The 21,901-nt window shown below is 45.1% G+C and overlaps 2 protein-coding genes across 2 annotated transcripts; one reads left to right on the top strand and one right to left on the bottom strand.

Moving 5' to 3' along the window:
* The first annotated feature begins 2,654 nt into the window (after nucleotides 1–2,654).
* On the top strand, nucleotides 2,655–6,663 carry LOC119361711 (fructokinase-like 2, chloroplastic). Its single transcript, XM_037626838.1, has 7 exons — nucleotides 2,655–2,779; nucleotides 3,009–3,051; nucleotides 3,232–3,324; nucleotides 3,670–3,968; nucleotides 4,060–4,706; nucleotides 5,276–5,744; nucleotides 6,036–6,663. The coding sequence occupies exons 3-7, from the start codon at nucleotides 3,266–3,268 to the stop codon at nucleotides 6,296–6,298; spliced, it is 1,737 nt and encodes a 578-aa protein (XP_037482735.1). The 5' UTR covers nucleotides 2,655–2,779; nucleotides 3,009–3,051; nucleotides 3,232–3,265; the 3' UTR covers nucleotides 6,299–6,663.
* A 558-nt stretch (nucleotides 6,664–7,221) lies between these two features.
* On the bottom strand, nucleotides 7,222–8,950 carry LOC119360158. Its single transcript, XM_037625920.1, has 3 exons — nucleotides 8,740–8,950; nucleotides 8,215–8,432; nucleotides 7,222–7,935 (listed from the first exon to the last, which is right to left on the bottom strand). The coding sequence occupies exons 1-3, from the start codon at nucleotides 8,948–8,950 to the stop codon at nucleotides 7,345–7,347; spliced, it is 1,020 nt and encodes a 339-aa protein (XP_037481817.1). The 3' UTR covers nucleotides 7,222–7,344.
* Nucleotides 8,951–21,901: the final 12,951 nt, after the last annotated feature.

Genomic DNA, 21,901 nt, shown 5'->3' on the forward strand with positions numbered 1-21,901 from the left:
TGCCGCGACGAAGCCGCTGATTCTCCTTCAAGGAGCCAGACAGCTGGGCCCGAACACCTTTCAGCTCTTCTCCTAGCTAGGTGTGGGCATCTTGGAGCTTGTTTCTCTCCTGCTGCACCTTCATAAGCACCCTCTCGCCGGCCTTTAGCTGACACAGTAGCCGTTGCTTGTCCGGATCTAGTTCGGCGCCCTCTGCAATATTATTGTCAGATTCACGCCGCACTTTGTTAATTAATTATCTTTTCAAAGTACGTCTTACCAGCGGGGGTCTCTGTGGCTCCCCCTGTAGCGGCCAGTGCGGCCTCAAATTGGGCCTTGCATTCTTGGAGCTCCTGGGACAGATGGGTATTCTTCACCGTAAGATCCTGCATAGAAATTGATCCTTAAATCAGTTATTTTAACTATTTTAAGTCTCGGGGGCTACTGGCATATATAACTATTTAATCATTAAATGCCTTTGATGCGGGAAACGCGCACCTCCGTGCCGTTTCACAGAAGGTCGACGAGGAGGGCGAACCCACAGACCGCTGCTCAACACCAACAATGATTAGAGCGCTGACCTCACATGCTCCGGCGCCGCCACGATCAGGTCGTGCATGGTGAAACCCTAGCAGCCCGGATCGCCTCCCAATCGCCGCTAGCATCACACCATGACGTGGTGGACGCCACCCTGGTCCAGCGAGAATTCAGGATCCTGTACGTGATCCGCGGCGGGTCCTAAACGGGGCGACGCCTTTGATGTGCGGGGCGACGGCGAAGGCAGCGATTACTTAAGGAACAAATAAAACATTCAAAAGGACAGATAAACATAAACGAAGAGAGGCGGCGATATTCCATAAAAAACGAGATTGCTTCTCTCGAAATTCCATTTTGCACAACAAGAAGTAATCATCATGAGCACCGCGCACATGTTCAACATTATCAACAAGAACAATCAGCAATGTCGATCAACAAACTAAAACTAGAGGAAGATTGATATGCAGAATGGCCCTGCTCGTCATTGTAGTCATCCTCCTCTGGTCCTTGTGACCTTGTGCTAATGGGGATGCGCCTGCTCCAGAAAAGCCAACATTTCCGGCAACAGATGCATGGACGCACGCACACCAGTCACAGGCCTGGAGAAATGACTGCGACATACCAAGTAATTCATTCTCCAGTCACACCGACGTTTGCTGCGAGCCATCTGCAGTACGGAAATGAAATGCATGATCATGATCTAGAAATTTAATTGATCGCAGCTAAGAGGAAGGAAGGCAGCATGCCGAGTATACATGTATTACTCCCTTCATTTTTATATACAAGGAAGGAAGGCAGCAGTACCTCGACAGAGGACCTCATGGAAGGATGGGGTGTATAGCTACTGCTTTTAGATGAACGAGGATGGGGTGTATAGTCAAATCTGGAGCTTAAGTTCTTTTAGATGAACGAGATCTAGGCCCATCCAGGCCGGAGGCTAGGTGCGGGGTTGCAGTGCGTAGTAGAGGAGGTCCAAGGCTGCACAGCGGGCGAGCGTGGGCGATGCTGGAGCAGAGAGGCTCCGGTCGCGGTTGGATGCTGGGTGTAGGACCCGATATGGTCTCTGCAGGCCCGCCGTCGGGGAGGCTTGGTGGTGGGTCCGCACAGCGGTGGCGTGCTTGCTGTGTGGGGGGTGCGCGGTTCAGTGGATGCACGGGGCGATCTCGACCTGCTGCGAGGGACTGGCTGCCCCGGGTGAAAGCCTCGTCGGTACTGGCCGGCCGGAGGCGACGGCACCTGTGGGCGTCGCTATCCTCCTTGGAGGCATCATCGGGAATCACACAGCCAGATCTCCCGGATCAAGTCCTTCGAGTGAAAACCCAGATCCTGCTGCAGGGTCGGGCGGTGGCGCCATCTTGAATGTCGTTCCCCTCTTTAGGGCACCGTCTTGAAGACTTTAATCCCTTTGGTGCTTCCTACAACTGGACGAGCACGGTGGTTTCCGTGGCAACGATGAAGGCGGTGAGCAATGTCGGAGGCGTGGCCTTGGTTGTGGTAGTCGGCTCTTCTTCTCCGGCATGTCCGTGGGTGTGCCTCGACCGCCTGTTGCTGTGAAGTCGAAGCCACGGTGGGGGGCTGGTGGTATACGATGACACGTGACAGATGGCTCGTTCGGTGATCCTCCGTGACGCAACCCCTACCTAGCTTCCTTAGTAGTTCGCCGTCGGAGTCGGAGCTGCGCTGCCTAGTATGGATTGTTGTGCTGCAGCTATTAGAGCTGTAGTTTTTTCTTTTCTCTTTCTTTCTTTGGTCTTCGGATCTAGTCCTAGGACCCTCGCCTCTTTGTTGTTCTCCGCTGCTTCCTGCTATTATCAATGGTGTAAATGGTATATGCCATCATTTATGCCGTAGCGGTATATGCTATCGCCGGGGTGTACGCATGCGGGTCCCGGCTACAGCGACGCACTATAGCAACAGTGGTCACTGTAGCTACAAGGCTGGCACGGGGCTTCGTCGCACGTCCTGGCTACGGAACCCGTATAGATATGGTGCCTACAACGGGAAGTTGATGGACAAAAGCCGTTTCCCCCGTTCGACTGGCGTATCGCGGCATAATGCGGCTTTGGCACGACTGCACGAGTAAACGTACTCTTAAACGAATACGCTTCCTGCGCGGTGTTACGGCTCGGCTCCTTATCCTCAGAGGGAGGGCAGGCGTGTAATTTTCAGCACCAAATCCCCGCGCTTCTTTCTCTTCTCACCGAGCTGCTCACACGGGCCGGCGGCGGCGGAGGAGGAACCTCGGCGACGGCGGGCGGCGCTGGTCAGTCCATTATCCTCTCCTTGCTCTCACTCCTCCCTATCCCCTCTTCCTGTGCGGCTCCCGTCATTCTCTCTCCCATGGCGCCCCGCCCCCTTTCCCATTCCCATGGGCCATGGCGCCCTCCCTCTCCGCTCTGCCGGCTGCCGCGGCGCCCCTCTAGCCCTCCCCTGCTCCAACCCCTCAGCACGAACAGGGTCTCACCTTCTAACCTTTTCTCTCCTTTTTGCAGGTTCATTCGATTTCACTGCGGCAGCAAACCAAGCCAAGAAAAGGTAACGCCAGTACCTACCATGCATCCTGTTTTCCATTTCTGCCCAAGGTGAATTCTCGTGTAGATGCAGCACAAGTAGCTGCTACTGCGCCTTCTTAATTTTCTCGTGTTATCATGCTCCTCTGCAGATTGATTTTGGTGGCACGCCCAACACTGACACCCAAACATTTCTTCAGTGCAGTGAGAGTGAGGATTTTCTGCTCAAACATCCATCCATGGCGTCCCTTCTTCTCCTTCCTCAATTCGCCTGCTCCCTGCCGTATTACTGCATCAGGTAATCCCTCGCTTTCCCGCTCTCCATCTCACTCGCCCTGGTAGGTTCCGTCAGCAACATAGTACTCCGCCAGTGAGGTAGCGAGATGTTTTTCTTCCTGACGAATCTGAATATACGGTGATTTCTCAGCTAGTACCTCATGTTAGAAAAATTATCCGCAACTGTCATGTGTCATTCGCCTATTTTCTATCTTGCCAATGCTGCCTGATCTGAAATGTGAAATCATGCTCAACCCTGTCCTCTGTTTATACCTTACCAACATTTCCTTCCATTTTAACTGATGCTACTATTTAATCCCTTGTCCCCTTTAACCATGAACTTCCCTAATTCGGTCGCTCATCGCAGGGGCCAGTTACATTATAAGCCCACCATCTGGAGAAAGAATGCGGCGAAGACTAAAATCGGGTTGCTTCACCGAAATGTGAGTTTTGTGTCAAAGAAGACTTCTCAAGATGTAGAGGAAGGCTCAAGTGGTGAGGATAGTGATACTGAAACCCCAAAGGCCAAGAAAAAACCTGCAAAACGTGGAAGGAAGAAAGCCACCATAGATACATCCGATGGGGACACAAAAGAAGGCCAAAGTGACACTGAAGATGCATCCCCTAAAGAGCCTAAGATAGTTAAAAAGAGAGGTCGGAAGAAAGGTAATGTGCATATATTGCAGTCAAGAGCACACTTATTATGATTTTGCTAGATCACATCCCTTAGCAATTCAACTTCTCTCCTATGTCGCAGCTGCTACTACTGCATCCTCCGCGGAGGAGGCTGACAAGCCAAAAGAACCTAAGAAGAGGGGCAGAAGGAAAGTTAAGACGGCTGAACAATTAAGTGACGATGAAGGGGACGATCAGAGCAAAGATCTGATGCCCTCTAATGAAATGGAAGTTCACAGTTCAGCCGGTGATCTTGAAAGTAAAGTAGAGGCATTGTTATCACAGGATATTGAAGAGGTTGACAAATTAATGCCTCTTGTCTGCTGCTTTGGACCAGCCAAGTACTTATTTATTCCTTCTGGAAGACCTGCTAAAAGGTTGGTGGATCGTGAGATTCATAGTAGGATGAAGGATATGTTTTGGTCTCCTGATGAATTTGTGAGGGCACCTGGAGGGTCGTCATCCAATGTTGCCCTTGCTCTAGCAGCTCTTGGATGCCGGGTTGTGTTCATGGGAAAATTAGGTGATGATGAGTATGGTCAAAGTATGCTGTATCACTTAAATGTCAACGGTGTTCAAACTCGAGCAGTTAGTTTGGATCCTTCAGCGCCAACTGCCATGTCCTTGATGAAGGTGACCAACAGAGGTAGCTTGAACACAAGCTGTGTTAAACCATGTGCGGAAGATTGTTTTCAGCAATCTGATATCAACCCAGATGTTCTAAAAGAGGTAAAGACAAGCCCATCAAAATAAATTTCCAATGACACCATATCCTACATTCTTGTTACTACTCCCTCTTATATTTCTTTACGGAGGGAGTACTTAATATGGTAATTCCTGATTGATGCTTAGTTAATGATCATAAAAATAGTCTCTATGTAATTCACCTGAGGAAGACTTTGTACCTTTATTTTTTAGACAGAAGATGCAGAAATATTTCCAGTTTGTTGTTCTTCAGCAGACTTGTGCTATGGTTTTTTTTTTTGGTATGACTTGATGAAAATTAGAATTGCATAAAAACCTATGTAATATGAAGTGCTGAATGTCGCTCCATATACTGAAAACCAGCAGGATAGTATCTTCGCTACAGTTGAGCACCTAATTGTTTTCCCCAAAATTAAAAGAGCATATCAAGAATTTATAGGGAATAACTAGTTCAAACTTCAGAGGCTAAAGGTCTCTGTGTAATATCCACTATGATTTTAGGTAAATCAAGTAGTTATTATTTGTTTATGTTTAAAGTGGACGGATGCAGTATGTCTTAACAGAGATATGACCTTCTTATGCTTTTAATGCAGGCTAAGATGTTTTACTATAATTCGTCAGCTTTGCTAGAGCCGACTACACGGTCATCATTGTTAAAAGCAATCGAGGTCTCCAAGAAATTTGGCGGGATAACATTCTTTGATCTTAATCTTCCAATGCCACTATGGTCATCTAGTAAGGAGACCAAATCACTCATCAAGGAGGCGTGGGAAGCTGCTGATATCATCGAAGTCACAAAGCAGGAACTAGAGTTCCTCTGTGGTATTAAACCATCTAAGAATTCTGACGCAAAAGACGAGAAATCTGAATTCGCACACTACAGCCCAGAAGTTGTTATGAAGATATGGCATGACAATCTGAAGGTCCTCTTTGTGATCAACGGGACCTCAAAGATACACTACTACACAGAAAAACACAATGGCTCGGTTCGTGGGACGGAAGATGCACCGATTACTCCTTTCACCAGTGAAATGTCACAATCAGGAGACACAATTGCTGCAGGTACCAAATACGATACAGTTTTTTCCTCTTGACTTGTGCAGAATATGGCACTAATTTCACATCATCGAGAAAACATTAGGAATTGTCAGCACAATACTCGATACCTCCTACTTTTACTGTGTGGATAGGGTATGCATTGCTCATTTGTTATAACGCTATTTTTTTCTCTTTATAAATCTGGATATCACCATATGTTTTTCTCTTTTATGTGTTTTTTGTAATACTCCTGATGTTTGTGTGAACTAAATACAGTCGAGGTGACAAGATGTGTATATTGCTTTTGTTTTTCAGCCCTGATGAATATGCTGTCGATCAACCCTCACCTGGTGACGGACAAGGTCTACTTGCACAAGACAGCGAAGCACGCCATCAAATGCGGCGTCATCGATCAGTGGCTGGCCGCGCGGGAGCGGGGATTCCTTCCCAGAGGAATAGCAGAACCAAGCAGCGAACATGAGGAAGCAAGATTCATCACGGAGAGGGAATACCGTACCATCCCAGACGCCATGCAACCCGTGAACCCATCGGGCAGCGAGCTCGCGCACGTGGAGTGAACTGAAGAATATGTAGGAAGTCGACATCTATACACTACACAGCGTTTACGTGCTCTCAGTTGGAGTTGGTGTTCAGAAGGATTAGCTTCAACCTGCAGTTTCTAGCCTAGGTTTGTTACAGTGTTCAGGAGGGTTAGTTTTAGACCTGCAGCTTCTAGGTTGGTATGTTTTTCTTTTTCAGATAGAAGAAACACTAGTAGGAAGTTGATGAGGTCTGAGGTTTTTATTGTAGCTGGCTAGCTGCTGCTGCTGCCCTGTACTAGTGTTCAAAGCCCTTGTGGGCTGTGAGCTGTGCTGTGGTTCATTGTCCGAATAACATCCTATATGAAATGCATGTGCCAGTCAGGTACTTGTTAGAAATCTTAGCTCCCAGTACATGACACCAAAGAGGCCTGCCGTTCAATTCAAAGTTTGTACTGTACTACTCCCTCCGTCCCATAAATAGAAGAATGTTTTTCATACTAACAAAGCTTGAAAAACGTTCTTATATTATGAGACAGAGGGAGTAGCTTAGTTGTTGTTGGCTGTGTTACGCCTAACTTTGCCAAGTATTTATGTTGTTTTGTTAACTGAAACGTCAGGAAATGTTCATTGCAAAGCTCTCGATCTGTTATCATTCAGGCCTGACACCTCCACATTCTTTCATATATGATGATGATGGTCAGAATGTAAGATTATATATAATCCGAAAGTGGAATTGACACAAGTTTGTTTTGTACACACATATAAGGAGAAGATCTGCGCATTCTGGTGTTATCTGTCCTTCAGAAGCGTTGCAGACTTACATATATAATCTTACATTCTGACCATGCAACAGAAATGTATATATATTTGTATGCAAAATGTACTACTATCTGCAATGCCATGTCATAGCTTTTTGTTAAAAGAAACGAAACTATATATATAGACCACATTTCCAAGATTCAAGTGCTGAAACAAAATCAAAGTGACGCACATACACTTTGTCTCTTCCTCCTACTTCAAAGCACATACACTTTGTCTGTTCCCCGCATCTAATTTAGATTGTCAACCAGGAACATAGGGAATCAGCGATGCACAATGGACCAAGTGACCTTCACCAACATCTTATAGTCGTCGCAGGTGATCTTCTCTTCATCATAGCTGCCGTGCTTTGGAGTAAACTCGACAGTGCGGACACCACCTGCAGCGACGGCAACTGTCAACAGCAGCGTCTCATCAACCGATACACTGACCACACGGCGTGCTGTTTGCACGACTCCACCATCACCAGCTGTCAGCATCCCAGCAAGTTTGCTGTCATGTAGCATAATGTCACATGGAAAGCTGCTGGTGCGAGCGACGATTTTCCCATGAAAATAATCAACAGGTCCCGCCTCAAGGATCCTCATCTCAACGGTGCCCTCCACTGCCTTCCTTACAAACGTGTAGTTCAAATCCAATGTGCTGTGCATGCTGACAAGCTTTTCTGTTTGAACCTTGTATTTCGGTGGAAATGACAGTCTGGAGATGCCATTAATCTCCATTAAGCCTTTGCTAACCCTCTCGTCATTCACCTTTCTACCGTTCACATCCTTGGCCTTCAGATCAACTTCAAAGATTATTGAATCAAATATCATCAGTCCTCTCTTCGGGCCAGTCAAAACCAACGGTTCATTCTGCAAAGCAAGTAATTTGAATAAACATGTACGGTGTTCATTTAGCTCCCTTTGTTTGAATGATAAAACAAGATTAATTTCAGTAGCATTCTGGTTACTGCTAAAATTGCTTGATTTAAGGAAAATAATTGAAGTATTGGTGGTACTTAAAATCAACACTATATGGGTATGCTAGTCTCTTCTTAGATACTTGGCATATACTTATGTTGCAATTACACTTGGGGTAAAACTGGAAAAAAGCTGTTGGAATTTACCAATTGGGGTTAAAACCAATATTACCTTGGAGCTGATGTTCTGGCAATCGTCCTTGGCACGCTGGAATAAATAGACGCATTTGCGATCCAGACTGTCCCTGGCTATGATGGTGCCATAGACATTGAGCGGGTATCCATAGTCGGAGGAAGCGATATTGACCGAGACAATATTAGCCGAGTTACACATCCGGAACCCCTCCTCTGGGAAGATCCTATTAGTATTGTGCATTGCACCAACAGGTGCTGCCAAAAAAAAAAATGACCGAGGAATGAATCAAAATGTAGTCCTCCAAATTAGTTGTCCATCTATCTAGGATGCAGCAGTGAGCTAGCAGAGCTGGATGAAGTACTCAGTTAGGCAAAACATCATATAGTTTATTTTTACAGTTAGTAGAGTTTATAAATTCAGAAGATCAGCCACAAAAATAGGTTGCCAAACTAAAAAAGAACTTGCATTGGATGGACAGGGCAATCGCAAGGTAGGAATGGATGGGGATGAGAAGGTGGTGCTGAAGGTAGGAATGGATGGGGATGAGAAGGTCGTGCTGACATTCCATGTGGAGGTCGAGCGTGCGGTGCTGGAAGCGGGTCAAGACGTAATCGCCCTCCTTGGGGTCGTAGTCGCTGAACCTGGGGTCCAGAGGGTTCGCCCACTTCTCTTCCTCCTCCTGTTGATGCAGTTTCTGCTTCTTCCGCAGCCGCGCGCTCGCCCTCCCCTCCTCTCTCGCCGTGGAAGAAGAAGAAGAACCGCCGCCGGCCATGGGGGAATCGAGTTCGGGTCGGGCTCGGGGCTCCTCCACAGGGGACTTATTGGATCGAGGAGTGTGGCGCTCGATCGGGTGTGAGATGGCCCAGGTACTATATAATGAAAGACGGTCCGAGAGGCCCGTGGCCCGCTTCTTTCCGCTTTGAAAGAAGCCCAAGAGAAGAGTTTGTTTCTTTTCTTCTCGAAAATACGCAAAGTTTGTGTATCATTCAATTGATAGAATCATAGAAGAAGATAGAGTGAATACAAGAGGTGGTACAACAAATGACATGGACGCAAGAGGGCAGAGAGGCCTTAGATGCTCGGTGTACAAATAGGAAAACACAACTAGACTCGCCATCCCCATAAGCAGTCCAAACCAACAAGGCAACAACAATACGGCCAAAATCTCCAAATCCAGAATCGAGGACGCCGCGAGTAAACAAGACAATGCCTTCACAAAAGAAGAATGACACCAAGACGCCGTTGTCGTCCGATCCGGATAACCGGACCTAGGGTTTCCTCTGATGCTCGAAGAGGGGCACAGATAACGGCCATGACAGCGCCTTTAAAAGGGCATGGCACCCGCGGGTGTCGCCGTTGCCAGCATAGGATGCATAGGTTTTGACCTTGACAAGATTCCGAGCAGTCCCAAGTCGTCGGAGCACAAATCGAAGAAGAGGAAGTCGGGCATAGGCTGGAACCACGACTGAAGAAAGGGGAGCCACACCCGTCACCACAGAAGGAACCGGGCGCTGCAGGATGTGCGAGCTCTGGAGGAGGTTGAGGTTCGGTGAACGAGCAAATTGAGAGACAACGAGGATGTGAAGGTAGCCAGAGACCCGGACGAGCCAGGATCTCAAAGGGAGCGCAGATCGAGGTCAAGAGACGGTTCCCTCAACTGCATAACGGTTAGCCCTCACATGTTCTAAAAAGTCAATAGGAATAATAAAAGGTTTAACAAAAGGGTGGTGGTTGTCTCCAAGCCCCGCCTTACCCGGCCAAGGGACGAGCTCCCCGGTGGCGCACCACCACCAGATGGGAAGTAAGGATGACTCTGCGGCCCAACAGGCAGCGAAATCATCTCTCCACGATGGACATCAACTAGGAGAGGACCAGCCTTTCAACATAACTAGCACACACACACACACACACACACACACACACACACACACACACACACACACACACCACAAGTGGGTGGATCGGATGTCAAAACGCCCCCTGCAAACAAGCCGATGCCCGAAACAAAAGTGTCTTGTAAGAGTGATTGGGTAACCCCAAAGTGTAAGGGTGAACTAACCTAACAATAAGTATTCCCCTCGAAGGATTTAGTGAACCAGAAGGATTTCTTCCAGCAAACAAAGTCACATGTACCTGGACATAAAATATAAGACACTCTTGCCCCCTAACGTTTCAAAAAAGTTGTCAAGTTTTTCGTCCTGCTACTTACAAGGATAAATTGCACGTTATGGTAGGTACCGGTACAAGATAAAATAAAATAAAATGATACAACAAAGAATACTATTTTTGTAGATGTTTTCAGTACTAAAAAGTAGAACCCCGAGGACCTAGGAAATGGATGAGGTCTGACATTTCTAACTGCTACCCTGTAGTAGTGTCCAAAGCCCTATGGTTTGTGAGTTGTGATTTGGTTCATTGTGTCAAACAGTGGCGGCGGAGGTATGATAACCCACAAGTATAGGGGAACGCAACAGTTTTCGAGGATAGAGTATTCAGCCCAAATTTATTAATTCTACACAAGGGGAGTCAAAGAATATTTTCAAGTATTAGAAGTTGAGTTGTCAATTCAACCACACCTGGGAAACTTAATATCTGCAGCAAAGTATTTAGTAGCAAAGTAATATGGAAGTAACGGTAACAATGACAAAAGTAACAGTAGCAGTTTTGTAGTAATTGTAACAGTGACAACGGTAAAGTAACTAAGCAAAGATCAATATGTGAAAAACTCGTAGGCATTTGATCAGTGATGGATAATTATGTCGGATGCGATTCCTCATGCAATAGTTATAACATAGGGTGACACAGAACTAGCTCCAGTTCATCAATGTAATGTAGGCATGTATTCCGAATATAGTCATACGTGCTTATGGAAAAGAACTTGCATGACATCTTTTGTCCTACCCTCCCGTGGCAGCAGGGTCCTATTGGAAACTAAGGGATATTAAGGCCTCCTTTTAATAGAGTACCGGACCAAAGCATTAACACTTAGTGAATACATGAACTTCTCAAACTACGATCATCACCGGTAAGTATCCCGATTATTGTCACTTCGGGGTTAACGGATCATAACACATAATAGGTGACTATAGATTTGCAAGATAGGATCAAGAACTCACATATATTCATGAAAACATAATAGGTTCAGATCTGAAATCATGGCACTAGGGCCCTAGTGACAAGCATTAAGCATAGCAAAGTCATAGCAACATCAATCTCAGAACATAGTGGATACTAGGGATCAAACTCTAACAAAACTAAATCGATTACATGGTAAATCTCATCCAACCCATCACCGTCCAGCAAGCCTATGATGAAATTACTCACGCATGGCGGTGAGCATCATGAAATTGATGATGGAGGATGGTTGATGATGACGACGACGGATTCCCTCTCCGGAGCCCCGAACGGACTCCAGATCAGCCCTCCTGAGAGAGATTAGGGCTTGGCGGCGGCTCCGTATCGTAAAACGCGATGAATCCTTCTCTTTGATTTTTTTCTCCCCGAACGTGAATATATAGAGTTGGAGTTGAGGTCGGTGGAGCTCTGATGTCTACTACACAACCTTCTTCTTGTAGACGTTGTTGGGCCTCCAAGTGCAGAGGTTTATAGGACAGTAGCAAATTTCCCTCAAGTGGATGACCTAAGGTTTATCAATCCGTGGGAGGCGTAGGATGAAGATGGTCTCTCTCAAGCAACCCTGCAACCAAATAACAAAGAGTCTCTTGTGTCCCCAACACACCCAATACAATGGTAAATTGTATAGGTGCACTAGTTCGGCGAAGAGATGGTGATACAAGTGCAATATGGATGGTAGATATAGGTTTTTGTAATCTGAAAATATAAAAACAGCAAGGTAACAAGTGGAAAAAGTGAGCGTAAACGGTATTGCAATGCTAGGAAACAAGGCCTAAGGTTCATACTTTCACTAGTGCAAGTTCTCTCAACAATAATAACATACTTGAATCATATAACTATCCCTCAACATGCAACAAAGAGTCACTCCAAAGTCACTAATAGCGGAGAATAAATAAAGAGATTATTGTAGGGTACGAAACCACCTCAAAGTTATTCTTTCTGATCGATCTATTCAAGAGTCCGTAGTAAAATAACACGAAGCTATTCTTTCCGTTCGATCTATCATAGAGTTCGTAGTAGAATAACACCTTAAGACACAAATCAACCAAAACCCTAATGTCACCTAGATACTCTAATGTCACCTCAAGTATCCGTGGTCATGATTATACGATATGCATCACACAATCTCAGATTCATCTATTCAACCAACACAAAGTACTTTAAAGAGTTCCCCAAAGTTTCTACCGAAGAGTCAAGACGAAAACTTGTGCCAACCCCTATGCATAAGTTCACAAGGTCACTGAACCCGCAAGTTGATCACCAAAACATACATCAAGTAGATCACGTGATATTCCATTATCACCACAGATAAGCACATGCAAGACATACATCAAGTGTTCTCAAATCCTTAAAGACTCAATCCGATAAGATAACTTCAAAGGGAAAACTCAATCCATTACAAGAGAGTAGAGGGGGAGAAACATCATAAGATCCAACTATAATAGTAAAGCTCGCGATACATCAAGATCATACCACCTCAAGAACACGAGACCGAGAGAGATCAAACACATAGCTACTGGTACATACCCTCAGCCCCGAGGGTGAACTACTCCCTCCTCGTCATGGAGAGCACCGGGATGATGAAGATGGCCACCGGTGAGGGATCCCCCTTCCGGCAGGGTGCCGGAACAGGGTCCTGATTGGTTTTTGGTGGCTACAGAGGCTTGCGGCGGCGGAACTCCCGATCTATGGTGCTCCTGGATGTTTTTGGGGTATATATATATAGGCGAAAGAAGTCGGTCAGGGGAGCCACGAGGGGCCCACGAGGGTGGGGGCGCGCCCAGGGGGTAGGGCGCGCCTCCCCGCCTCGTGGTTTCCTCGAAGCTTCCCTGACGTCTACTCCTAGTCTCCTGGATTTCTTCCGTTCCAAAAATAACTCTCCCGAAGGTTTCATTCTGTTTGGACTCCGTTTGATATACCTTTTCTACGAAACACTGAAATAGGCAAAAAAAACAGCAATTTGGGCTGGGCCTCCGGTTAATAGGTTAGTCCCAAAAATGATATAAAAGTGTATAGTAAAGCCCATAAACATCCAAAACAGATAATATAATAGCATGGAACAATAAAAAATTATAGATACGTTGGAGACGTATCACTAGGTTGAGCATCAACATGAACATCATCATTAACATCATCACTGGGTTCATGTTCATTATCAGATTGTGTTTTTGTTGGGGAACGTAGTAATTTCAAAAAATTTCCTACGCACACGCAAGATCATGGTGATGGCATAGCAACGAGAGGGGAGAGTATTGTCCACGTACCCTCGTAGACCGTAAGCGGAAGCGTTATGACAACGCGGTTGATGTAGTCGTGCGTATTCACGATCCGACCGATCCAAGTACCGAACGTACGGCACCTCCGAGTTCAGCACACGTTCAGCTTGATGACGATCCCCGGGCTCCGATCCAGCAAAGCGTTGGGGATGAGTTCCGTCAGCACGACGGCGTGGTGACGATGATGATGTTCTACCGGCGCAGGGCTTCGCCTAAACTCCGCGACGATATGACCGAGGTGTAATATGGTGGAGGGGGGCACCGCACACGGCTAAGGAACGATCCGTAGATCAACTTGTGTGTCTCTAGGGTGCCTCCCTGCCCCCGTATATAAAGGAGCAAGGGGGGGAGGCCGGCCGTCCCTAGGGGGCGCGCCAAGGAGGGGGGAGTCCTCCTCCTAGTGGGAGTAGGACTCCCCTTTCCTAGTCCCACTAGGAAGGAGGAAGGGGGAAGGAAAGAGAGGGAGAGGGAGAGGGAAAGGGGGGCCGCGCCCCCTCCCCTAGTCCAATTCGGACTCCTCATGGGGGGCGGGGGGCGGGTGCCACCTCCTGGGCTGCTGCCCTCTCTCTCCCCTCAGGCCCACTAAGGCCCAATACTTCCCCGGGGGGTTCCGGTAACCCCTCCGGCACTCCGGTTTTCTCCGAAATCACCCGGAACACTTCCGGTGTCCGAATATAGTTGTCCAATATATCAATCTTTATGTCTCGACCATTTCGAGACTCCTCGTCATGTCCGTGATCACATCCGGGACTCCGAACAAACTTCGGTACATCAAAACTTATAAACTCATAATAAAACTGTCATCGTAACGTTAAGCGTGCGGACCTTACGGGTTCGAGAACTATGTAGACATGACCTAGAACTATTCTCGGTCAATAACCAATAGCGGGACCTGGATGCCCATATTGGCTCCTACATATTCTACTAAGATCTTTATCGGGCAAACCGCATGACAACATACAATTGTTCCCTCTGTCATCGGTATGTTACATGCCCGAGATTCGATCGTCGGTATCCAATACCTAGTTCAATCTCGTTACCGGCAAGTCTCTTTACTCGTTACGTAATGCATCATTCCGTAACTAACTCATTAGCTACATTGCTTGCAAGGCTTATAGTGATGTGCATTACCGAGAGGGCCCAGAGATACCTCTCCGACAATCGGAGTGACAAAACCTAATCTCGAAATACGCCAACCCAACATGTACCTTTGGAGACACCTGTAGTACTCCTTTATAATCACCCAGTTACGTTGTGACGTTTGGTAGTACCCAAAGTGTTCCTCCGGTAAACGGGAGTTGCATAATCTCATAGTTACAGGAACATGTATAAGTCATGAAGAAAGCAATAGCAATATACTAAACGATCAAGTGCTAGGCTAACGGAATGGGTCATGTCAATCACATCATTCTCCTAATGATGTGATCCCATTAATCAAATGACAACACATGTCTATGGTTAGGAAACATAACCATCTTTGATTAATAAGCTAGTCAAGTAGAGGCATACTAGTGACGTTGTGTTTGTCTATGTATTCACACATGTATTATGTTTCCGGTTAATACAATTCTAGCATGAATAATAAACATTTATCTTGATATGATGAAATAAATAATAACTTTATTATTGCCTCTAGGGCATATTTCCTTCAGTTTCAGCATCAGAAATAGAAATATCATTGGGATTCTCAGGTGTGTCAACAACAGGTTCACTAGAAGCATGGAAAGTCCTATCATTTTTCTTTTTCTTCTTCTTAGAAGGACTAGGTGCGTCAACATTAGTTCTCCGAGAATCTTGCTCAATTCTCTTAGGGTGGCCCTGAGGATACAAAGGTTCCTGAGTCATTTTACCCCCTCTAGTCATATCTCTAACATCATTATCATTTTTCTTATCATTTAATTCATTGAGCAAATCATTTTATGCTTTAAGCACTTGTTCTGCTTGAGTGGTAACCATGGAAGCATGTTTACTAATAAGTCTAAGTTCACCTTTAATTCTAGACATATAATCACTCAAGTGTTCAATCATATAAGCATTTCTTTTCAATTGTCTCCCAACATAAGCATTGAAGTTTTCTTGTTTAACAATAAAATTATCAAACTCATCCAAGCATTGCCTAGCAGACTTACAACGAGGAATATCACCTTCATCAAATCTATAGAGAGAATCTTTACTACCTGTGTTGGGTTATCAAGACCATGTATTTCTTCAATAGGCGGTAATTTATTAACATCATTAGGTTTAATACCCTTTTCTTTCATAGATTTATTTGCCTCTTGCATATCTTCAGGACTGAGAAATAGAATACCCCTTTTCTTCGGAGTTGTCTTAGGAGTTGGTTTAGAAAGTGTCCAATTGTTTTCATTAGTCAACATATTATTCAATAACAATTCAGCTTGATCAGCAGTTCTTTCCCTGAAAACACAACCAGCACAACTATCCAGGTGGTCTCTGAAAGCATCGGTTAGTCCATTATAAAAGATATCAAGTATTTCGTTTTTCTTGATGATCAGGCAAGGCATTAAGTAATTGGAGAAGCCTCCCCCAAGCTTGTGGGAGACTCTCTTCTTCAATTTGCACAAAATTATATATTTCCCTTAAAGCAGCTTGTTTCTTATGAGCGGGGAAATATTTAGCAGAAAAGTATAAATCATATCCTGGGGACTACGCACACAACCAGGATCAAGAGAATTAAACCATATTTTAGCATCACCCTTTAATGAGAATGGAAATAACTTAACGATATAGTAGTAACGCAATTTTTCCTCACGAGTAAATAGGGTGGCTATATCATTCAATTTAGTAAGATGTGCTACAACAGTTTCAGATTCATAGCCATAAAAAGGATCAGATTCAACCAAAGTAATTATCTCAGGATCGACAGAGAAATCAAAATCCTTATCAGTAATACAGATAGGTGAAGTAGCAAAAGCATGGTCATATTTCATTCTAGCATTCAGAGACTTTTCTTTCAGCTTAGCTAATAATTTTTTAAGATCAGATCTATCATTGCAAGCAAGAAAATCTCTAGCAGTTTCTTCATCCGTAACATAACCCTCAGGCACAACAGGCAATTCATATCTAGGGGAGAATCTTCATCATCACTTTCATCAGTATTATCAGTTTCAATAATTTCATTCTCTCTAGCCCTAGCAAGTTGTTGATCAAGAAATTCACCTAATGGCAACGTATTATCAAGCATAGAAGTAGTTTCATCATAAGCATCACGCATAGCAGAAGTGGCATCATTAATAACATGCGACATATCAGAATTAATGGCAGAAGCAGGTTTAGGTGTCGCAAGTTTACTCAAAACAGAAGGAGAATCAAGTGCAGAGCTAGATGGCAGTTCCTTACCTCCCCTTGTAGTTGAGGGATAAATCTTGGTTTTCTCGTCTTTCAAGTTCCTCATAGTGATCAACAGATATAAATCCCAAGTGACCCAAAGAATAGAGCTATGGTCCCTGGCAACGACGCCAGAAAATAGTCTTGATAACCCACAAGTATAGGGGATCGCAACAGTTTTCGAGGGTAGAGTATTCAACCCAAATTTATTGATTCGGCACAAGGGGAGCCAAAGAATATTCTCAAGTATTAGCAGTTGAGTTGTCAATCCAACCACACCTGGAAAACATAATATCTGCAGCAAAGTATTTAGTAGCAAAGTAATATGAAAGTAGCGGTAACAGTGGCAAAAGTAACAGTAGCAGTTTTGTAGTAATTGTAACAGTGACAACGGTAATGTAACTAAGCAAAGATCAATATGCGAAAAGCTCGTAGGCATTGGATCTGTGATGGATAATTATGTCGGATGTGATTCCTCATGCAATAGTTATAACATAGGGTGACACAGAATTAGCTCCAGTTCATCAATGTAATGTAGGCATGTATTCCGAATATAGTCATACGTGCTTATGGAAAAGAACTTGCATGACATCTTTTGTCCTACCCTCCCGTGGCAGCGGGGTCCTATTGGAAACTAAGGGATATTAAGGCCTCCTTTTAATAGAGTACCGGACCAAAGCATTAACACTTAGTGAATACATGAACTCCTCAAACTACGGTCATCATCGGTAAGTATCCCGATTATTGTCACTTCGGGATTAAGGGATCATAACACATAATAGGTGACTATAGACTAGCAAGATAGGATCAAGAACTCACATATATTCATGAAAACATAATAGGTTCAGATCTGAAATCATGGCACTCGGGCCCTAGTGACAAGCATTTAGCATAGCAAAGTCATAGCAACATCAATCTCAGAACATAGTGGATACTAGGGATCAAACCCTAACAAAACTAACTCGATTACATGGTAAATCTCATCCGACCCATCACCGTCCAGCAAGCCTATGATGGAATTACTCACGCACGATGGTGAGCATCATGAAATTAGTCATGGAGGATGGTTGATGATGACGACGGCGACGGATTCCCCTCTCTGGAGCCCCGAACGGACTCCAGATCATCCCTCCCGAGAGAGATTAGGGCTTGGCGGCGGCTCCTTATCGTAAAACGCGATGAATCCTTCTCTCTGATTTTTTTTCTCCCCGAACGTGAATATATAGAGTTGGAGTTGAGGTCGGTGGAGCTCTGATGTCTACTACACAACCTTCTTCTTGTAGACGTTGTTGGGCCTCCAAGTGCAGAGGTTTATAGGACAGTAGCAAATTTCCCTCAAGTGGATGACCTAAGGTTTATCAATCCGTGGGAGGCGTAGGATGAAGATGGTCTCTCTCAAGCAACCCTGCAACCAAATAACAAAGAGTCTCTTGTGTCCCCAACACACCCAATACAATGGTAAATTGTATAGGTGCACTAGTTCGGCGAAGAGATGGTGATACAAGTGCAATATGGATGGTAGATATAGGTTTTTGTAATCTGAAAATATAAAAACAGCAAGGTAACAAGTGGAAAAAGTGAGCGTAAACGGTATTGCAATGCTAGGAAACAAGGCCTAAGGTTCATACTTTCACTAGTGCAAGTTCTCTCAACAATAATAACATACTTGAATCATATAACTATCCCTCAACATGCAACAAAGAGTCACTCCAAAGTCACTAATAGCGGAGAATAAATAAAGAGATTATTGTAGGGTACGAAACCACCTCAAAGTTATTCTTTCTGATCGATCTATTCAAGAGTCCGTAGTAAAATAACACGAAGCTATTCTTTCCGTTCGATCTATCATAGAGTTCGTACTAGAATAACACCTTCAGACACAAATCAACCAAAACCCTAATGTCACCTAGATACTCCAATGTCACCTCAAGTATCCGTGGTCATGATTATACGATATGCATCACACAATCTCAGATTCATCTATTCAACCAACACAAAGTACTTTAAAGAGTGCCCCAAAGTTTCTACCGAAGAGTCAAGACAAAAACGTGTGCCAACCCCTATGCATAAGTTCACAAGGTCACTGAACCCGCAAGTTGATCACCAAAACATACATCAAGTAGATCACGTGATATTCCATTATCACCACAGATAAGCACATGCAAGACATACATCAAGTGTTCTCAAATCCTTAAAGACTCAATCCGATAAGATAACTTCAAAGGGAAAACTCAATCCATTACAAGAGAGTAGAGGGGGAGAAACATCATAAGATCCAACTATAATAGCAAAGCTCGCGATACATCAAGATCATACCACCTCAAGAACACGAGACCGAGAGAGATCAAACACATAGCTACTGGTACATACCCTCAGCCCCGAGGGTGAACTACTCCCTCCTCGTCATGGAGAGCGCCGGGATGATGAAGATGGCCACCGGTGAGGGATCCCCCTTCCGGCAGGGTGCCGGAACAGGGTCCTGATTGGTTTTTGGTGGCTACAGAGGCTTGCGGCGGCGGAACTCCCGATCTATGGTGCTCCTGGATGTTTTTGGGGTATATATATATAGGCGAAAGAAGTCGGTCAGGGGAGCCACGAGGGGCCCACGAGGGTGGGGGCGCGCCCAGGGGGTAGGGCGCGCCTCCCTGCCTCGTGGTTTCCTCGAAGCTTCCCTGACGTCTACTCCTAGTCTCCTGGATTGCTTCCGTTCCAAAAATAACTCTCCCGAAGGTTTCATTCTGTTTGGACTCCGTTTGATATACCTTTTCTGCGAAACACTGAAGTAGGCAAAAAAAACAGCAATTTGGGCTGGGCCTCCGGTTAATAGGTTAGTCCCAAAAATGATATAAAAGTGTATAGTAAAGTCCATAAACATCCAAAACAGATAATATAATAGCATGGAACAATAAAAAATTATAGATATGTTGGAGACGTATCACTAGGTTGAGCATCAACATGAACATCATCATTAACATTATCACTGGGTTCATGTTCATTATCAGATTGTGTTTTTGTTGGGGAACGTAGTAATTTCAAAAAATTTCATACGCACACGCAAGATCATGGTGATGGCATAGCAACGAGAGGGGAGAGTATTGTCCACGTACCCTCGTAGACCGTAAGCGGAAGCGTTATGACAACGCGGTTGATGTAGTCGTGCGTATTCACGATCCGACCGATCCAAGTAACGAACGTACGGCACCTTCGAGTTCAGCACACGTTCAGCTCGATGACGATCCCCGGGCTCCGATCCAGCAAAGCGTCGGGAATGAGTTCCGTCAGCACGACGGCGTGGTGACGATGATGATGTTCTACCGGCGTAGGGCTTCGCCTAAACTCCGCGACGATATGACCGAGGTGTAATATGGTGGAGGGGGGCACCGCACACGGCTAAGGAACGATCCGTAGATCAACTTGTGTGTCTCTAGGGTGCCCCCCTGCCCCCGTATATAAAGGAGCAAGGGGGGTGGCGGGCCGTCCCTAGGGGGCGCGCCAAGGAGGGGGGAGTCCTCCTCCTAGTGGGAGTAGGACTCCCCTTTCCTAGTCCCACTAGGAAGGAGGAAGGGGGAAGGAAAGAGAGGGAGAGGGAGAGGGAAAGGGGGGCCGCGCCCCCTCCCCTAGTCCAATTCGGACTCCTCATGGGGGGGGGCGCCACCTCCTGGGCTGCTGCCCTCTCTCTCCCCTCAGGCCCACTAAGGCCCAATACTTCCCCGGGGGTTCCGGTAACCCCTCCGGCACTCCGGTTTTCTCCGAAATCACCCGGAACACTTCCGGTTTCCGAATATAGTTGTCCAATATATCAATCTTTATGTCTCGACCATTTCGAGACTCCTCGTCATGTCCGTGATCACATCCGGGACTCCGAACAAACTTCGGTACATCAGAACTTATAAACTCATAATAAAATTGTCATCGTAACGTTAAGCGTGCAGACCCTACGGGTTCGAGAACTATGTAGACATGACCTAGAACTATTCTCGGTCAATAACCAATAGCGGGACCTGGATGCCCATATTGGCTCCTACATATTCTACGAAGATCTTTATCGGTCAAACCGCATGACAACATACGTTGTTCCCTTTGTCATCGGTATGTCACATGCCCGAGATTCGATCGTCGGTATCCAATACCTAGTTCAATCTCGTTACCGGCAAGTCTCTTTACTCGTTACGTAATGCATCATTCCGTAACTAACTCATTAGCTACATTGCTTGCAAGGCTTATAGTGATGTGCATTACCGAGAGGGCCCAGAGATACCTCTCCGACAATCGGAGTGACAAAACCTAATCTCGAGTAAATAGGGTGGCTATATCATTCAATTTAGTAAGATGTGCTACAACAGTTTCAAATTCATAGCCATAAAAAGGATCAGATTCAACCAAAGTAATTATCTCAGGATCGACAAAGAAATCATAATCCTTATCAGTAATACAGATAGGTGAAGTAGCAAAAGCATGGTCATATTTCATTCTAGCATTCAGAGACTTTTCTTTCAGCTGAGCTAATAATTTTTTAAGATCAGATCTATCATTGCAAGCAAGAAAATCTCTAGCAGTTTCTTCATCCGTAACATAACCCTCAGACACAACAGGCAATTCATATCTAGGGAAGAATCTTCATCATCACTTTCATCAGTATTATCAGTTTCAATAATTTCATTCTCTCTAGCCCTAGCAAGTTGTTGATCAAGAAATTCACCTAATGGCACAGTATTATCAAGCATAGAAGTAGTTTCATCATAAGCATCACGCATAGCAGAAGTGGCATCATCAATAACATGCGACATATCAGAATTAATGGCAGAAGCAGGTTTAGGTGTCGCAAGTTTACTCAAAACAGAAGGAGAATCAAGTATTAGCAGTTGAGTTGTCAATCCAACCACACCTGGAAAACTTAATATCTGCAGCAAAGTATTTAGTAGCAAAGTAATATGAAAGTAGCGGTAACAGTGGCAAAAGTAACAGTA

This window comes from Triticum dicoccoides, chromosome 2B (assembly GCF_002162155.2).
Source record: "Triticum dicoccoides isolate Atlit2015 ecotype Zavitan chromosome 2B, WEW_v2.0, whole genome shotgun sequence".
In the NCBI taxonomy this organism is placed as follows: domain Eukaryota; kingdom Viridiplantae; phylum Streptophyta; class Magnoliopsida; order Poales; family Poaceae; genus Triticum; species Triticum dicoccoides.

Bases quoted from the DNA above. Each gene is read 5' to 3' on its own strand.
- LOC119361711 (XM_037626838.1), top strand. From the start codon at position 3,266: ATGGCGTCCCTTCTTCTCCTTCCTCAATTCGCCTGCTCCCTGCCGTAT. The intron at 3,325-3,669 runs GTAATCCCTCGC...CGCTCATCGCAG, and splicing joins CTGCCGTATTACTGCATCAG to GGGCCAGTTACATTATAAGC. The intron at 3,969-4,059 runs GTAATGTGCATA...CCTATGTCGCAG, and splicing joins AAAGAGAGGTCGGAAGAAAG to CTGCTACTACTGCATCCTCC.
- LOC119360158 (XM_037625920.1), bottom strand. From the start codon at position 8,950: ATGGCCGGCGGCGGTTCTTCTTCTTCTTCCACGGCGAGAGAGGAGGGG. The intron at 8,433-8,739 runs GTCAGCACGACC...TTTTTTTGGCAG, and splicing joins GCTCGACCTCCACATGGAAT to CACCTGTTGGTGCAATGCAC. The intron at 7,936-8,214 runs GTAATATTGGTT...CTTGCTTTGCAG, and splicing joins GCCAGAACATCAGCTCCAAG to AATGAACCGTTGGTTTTGAC.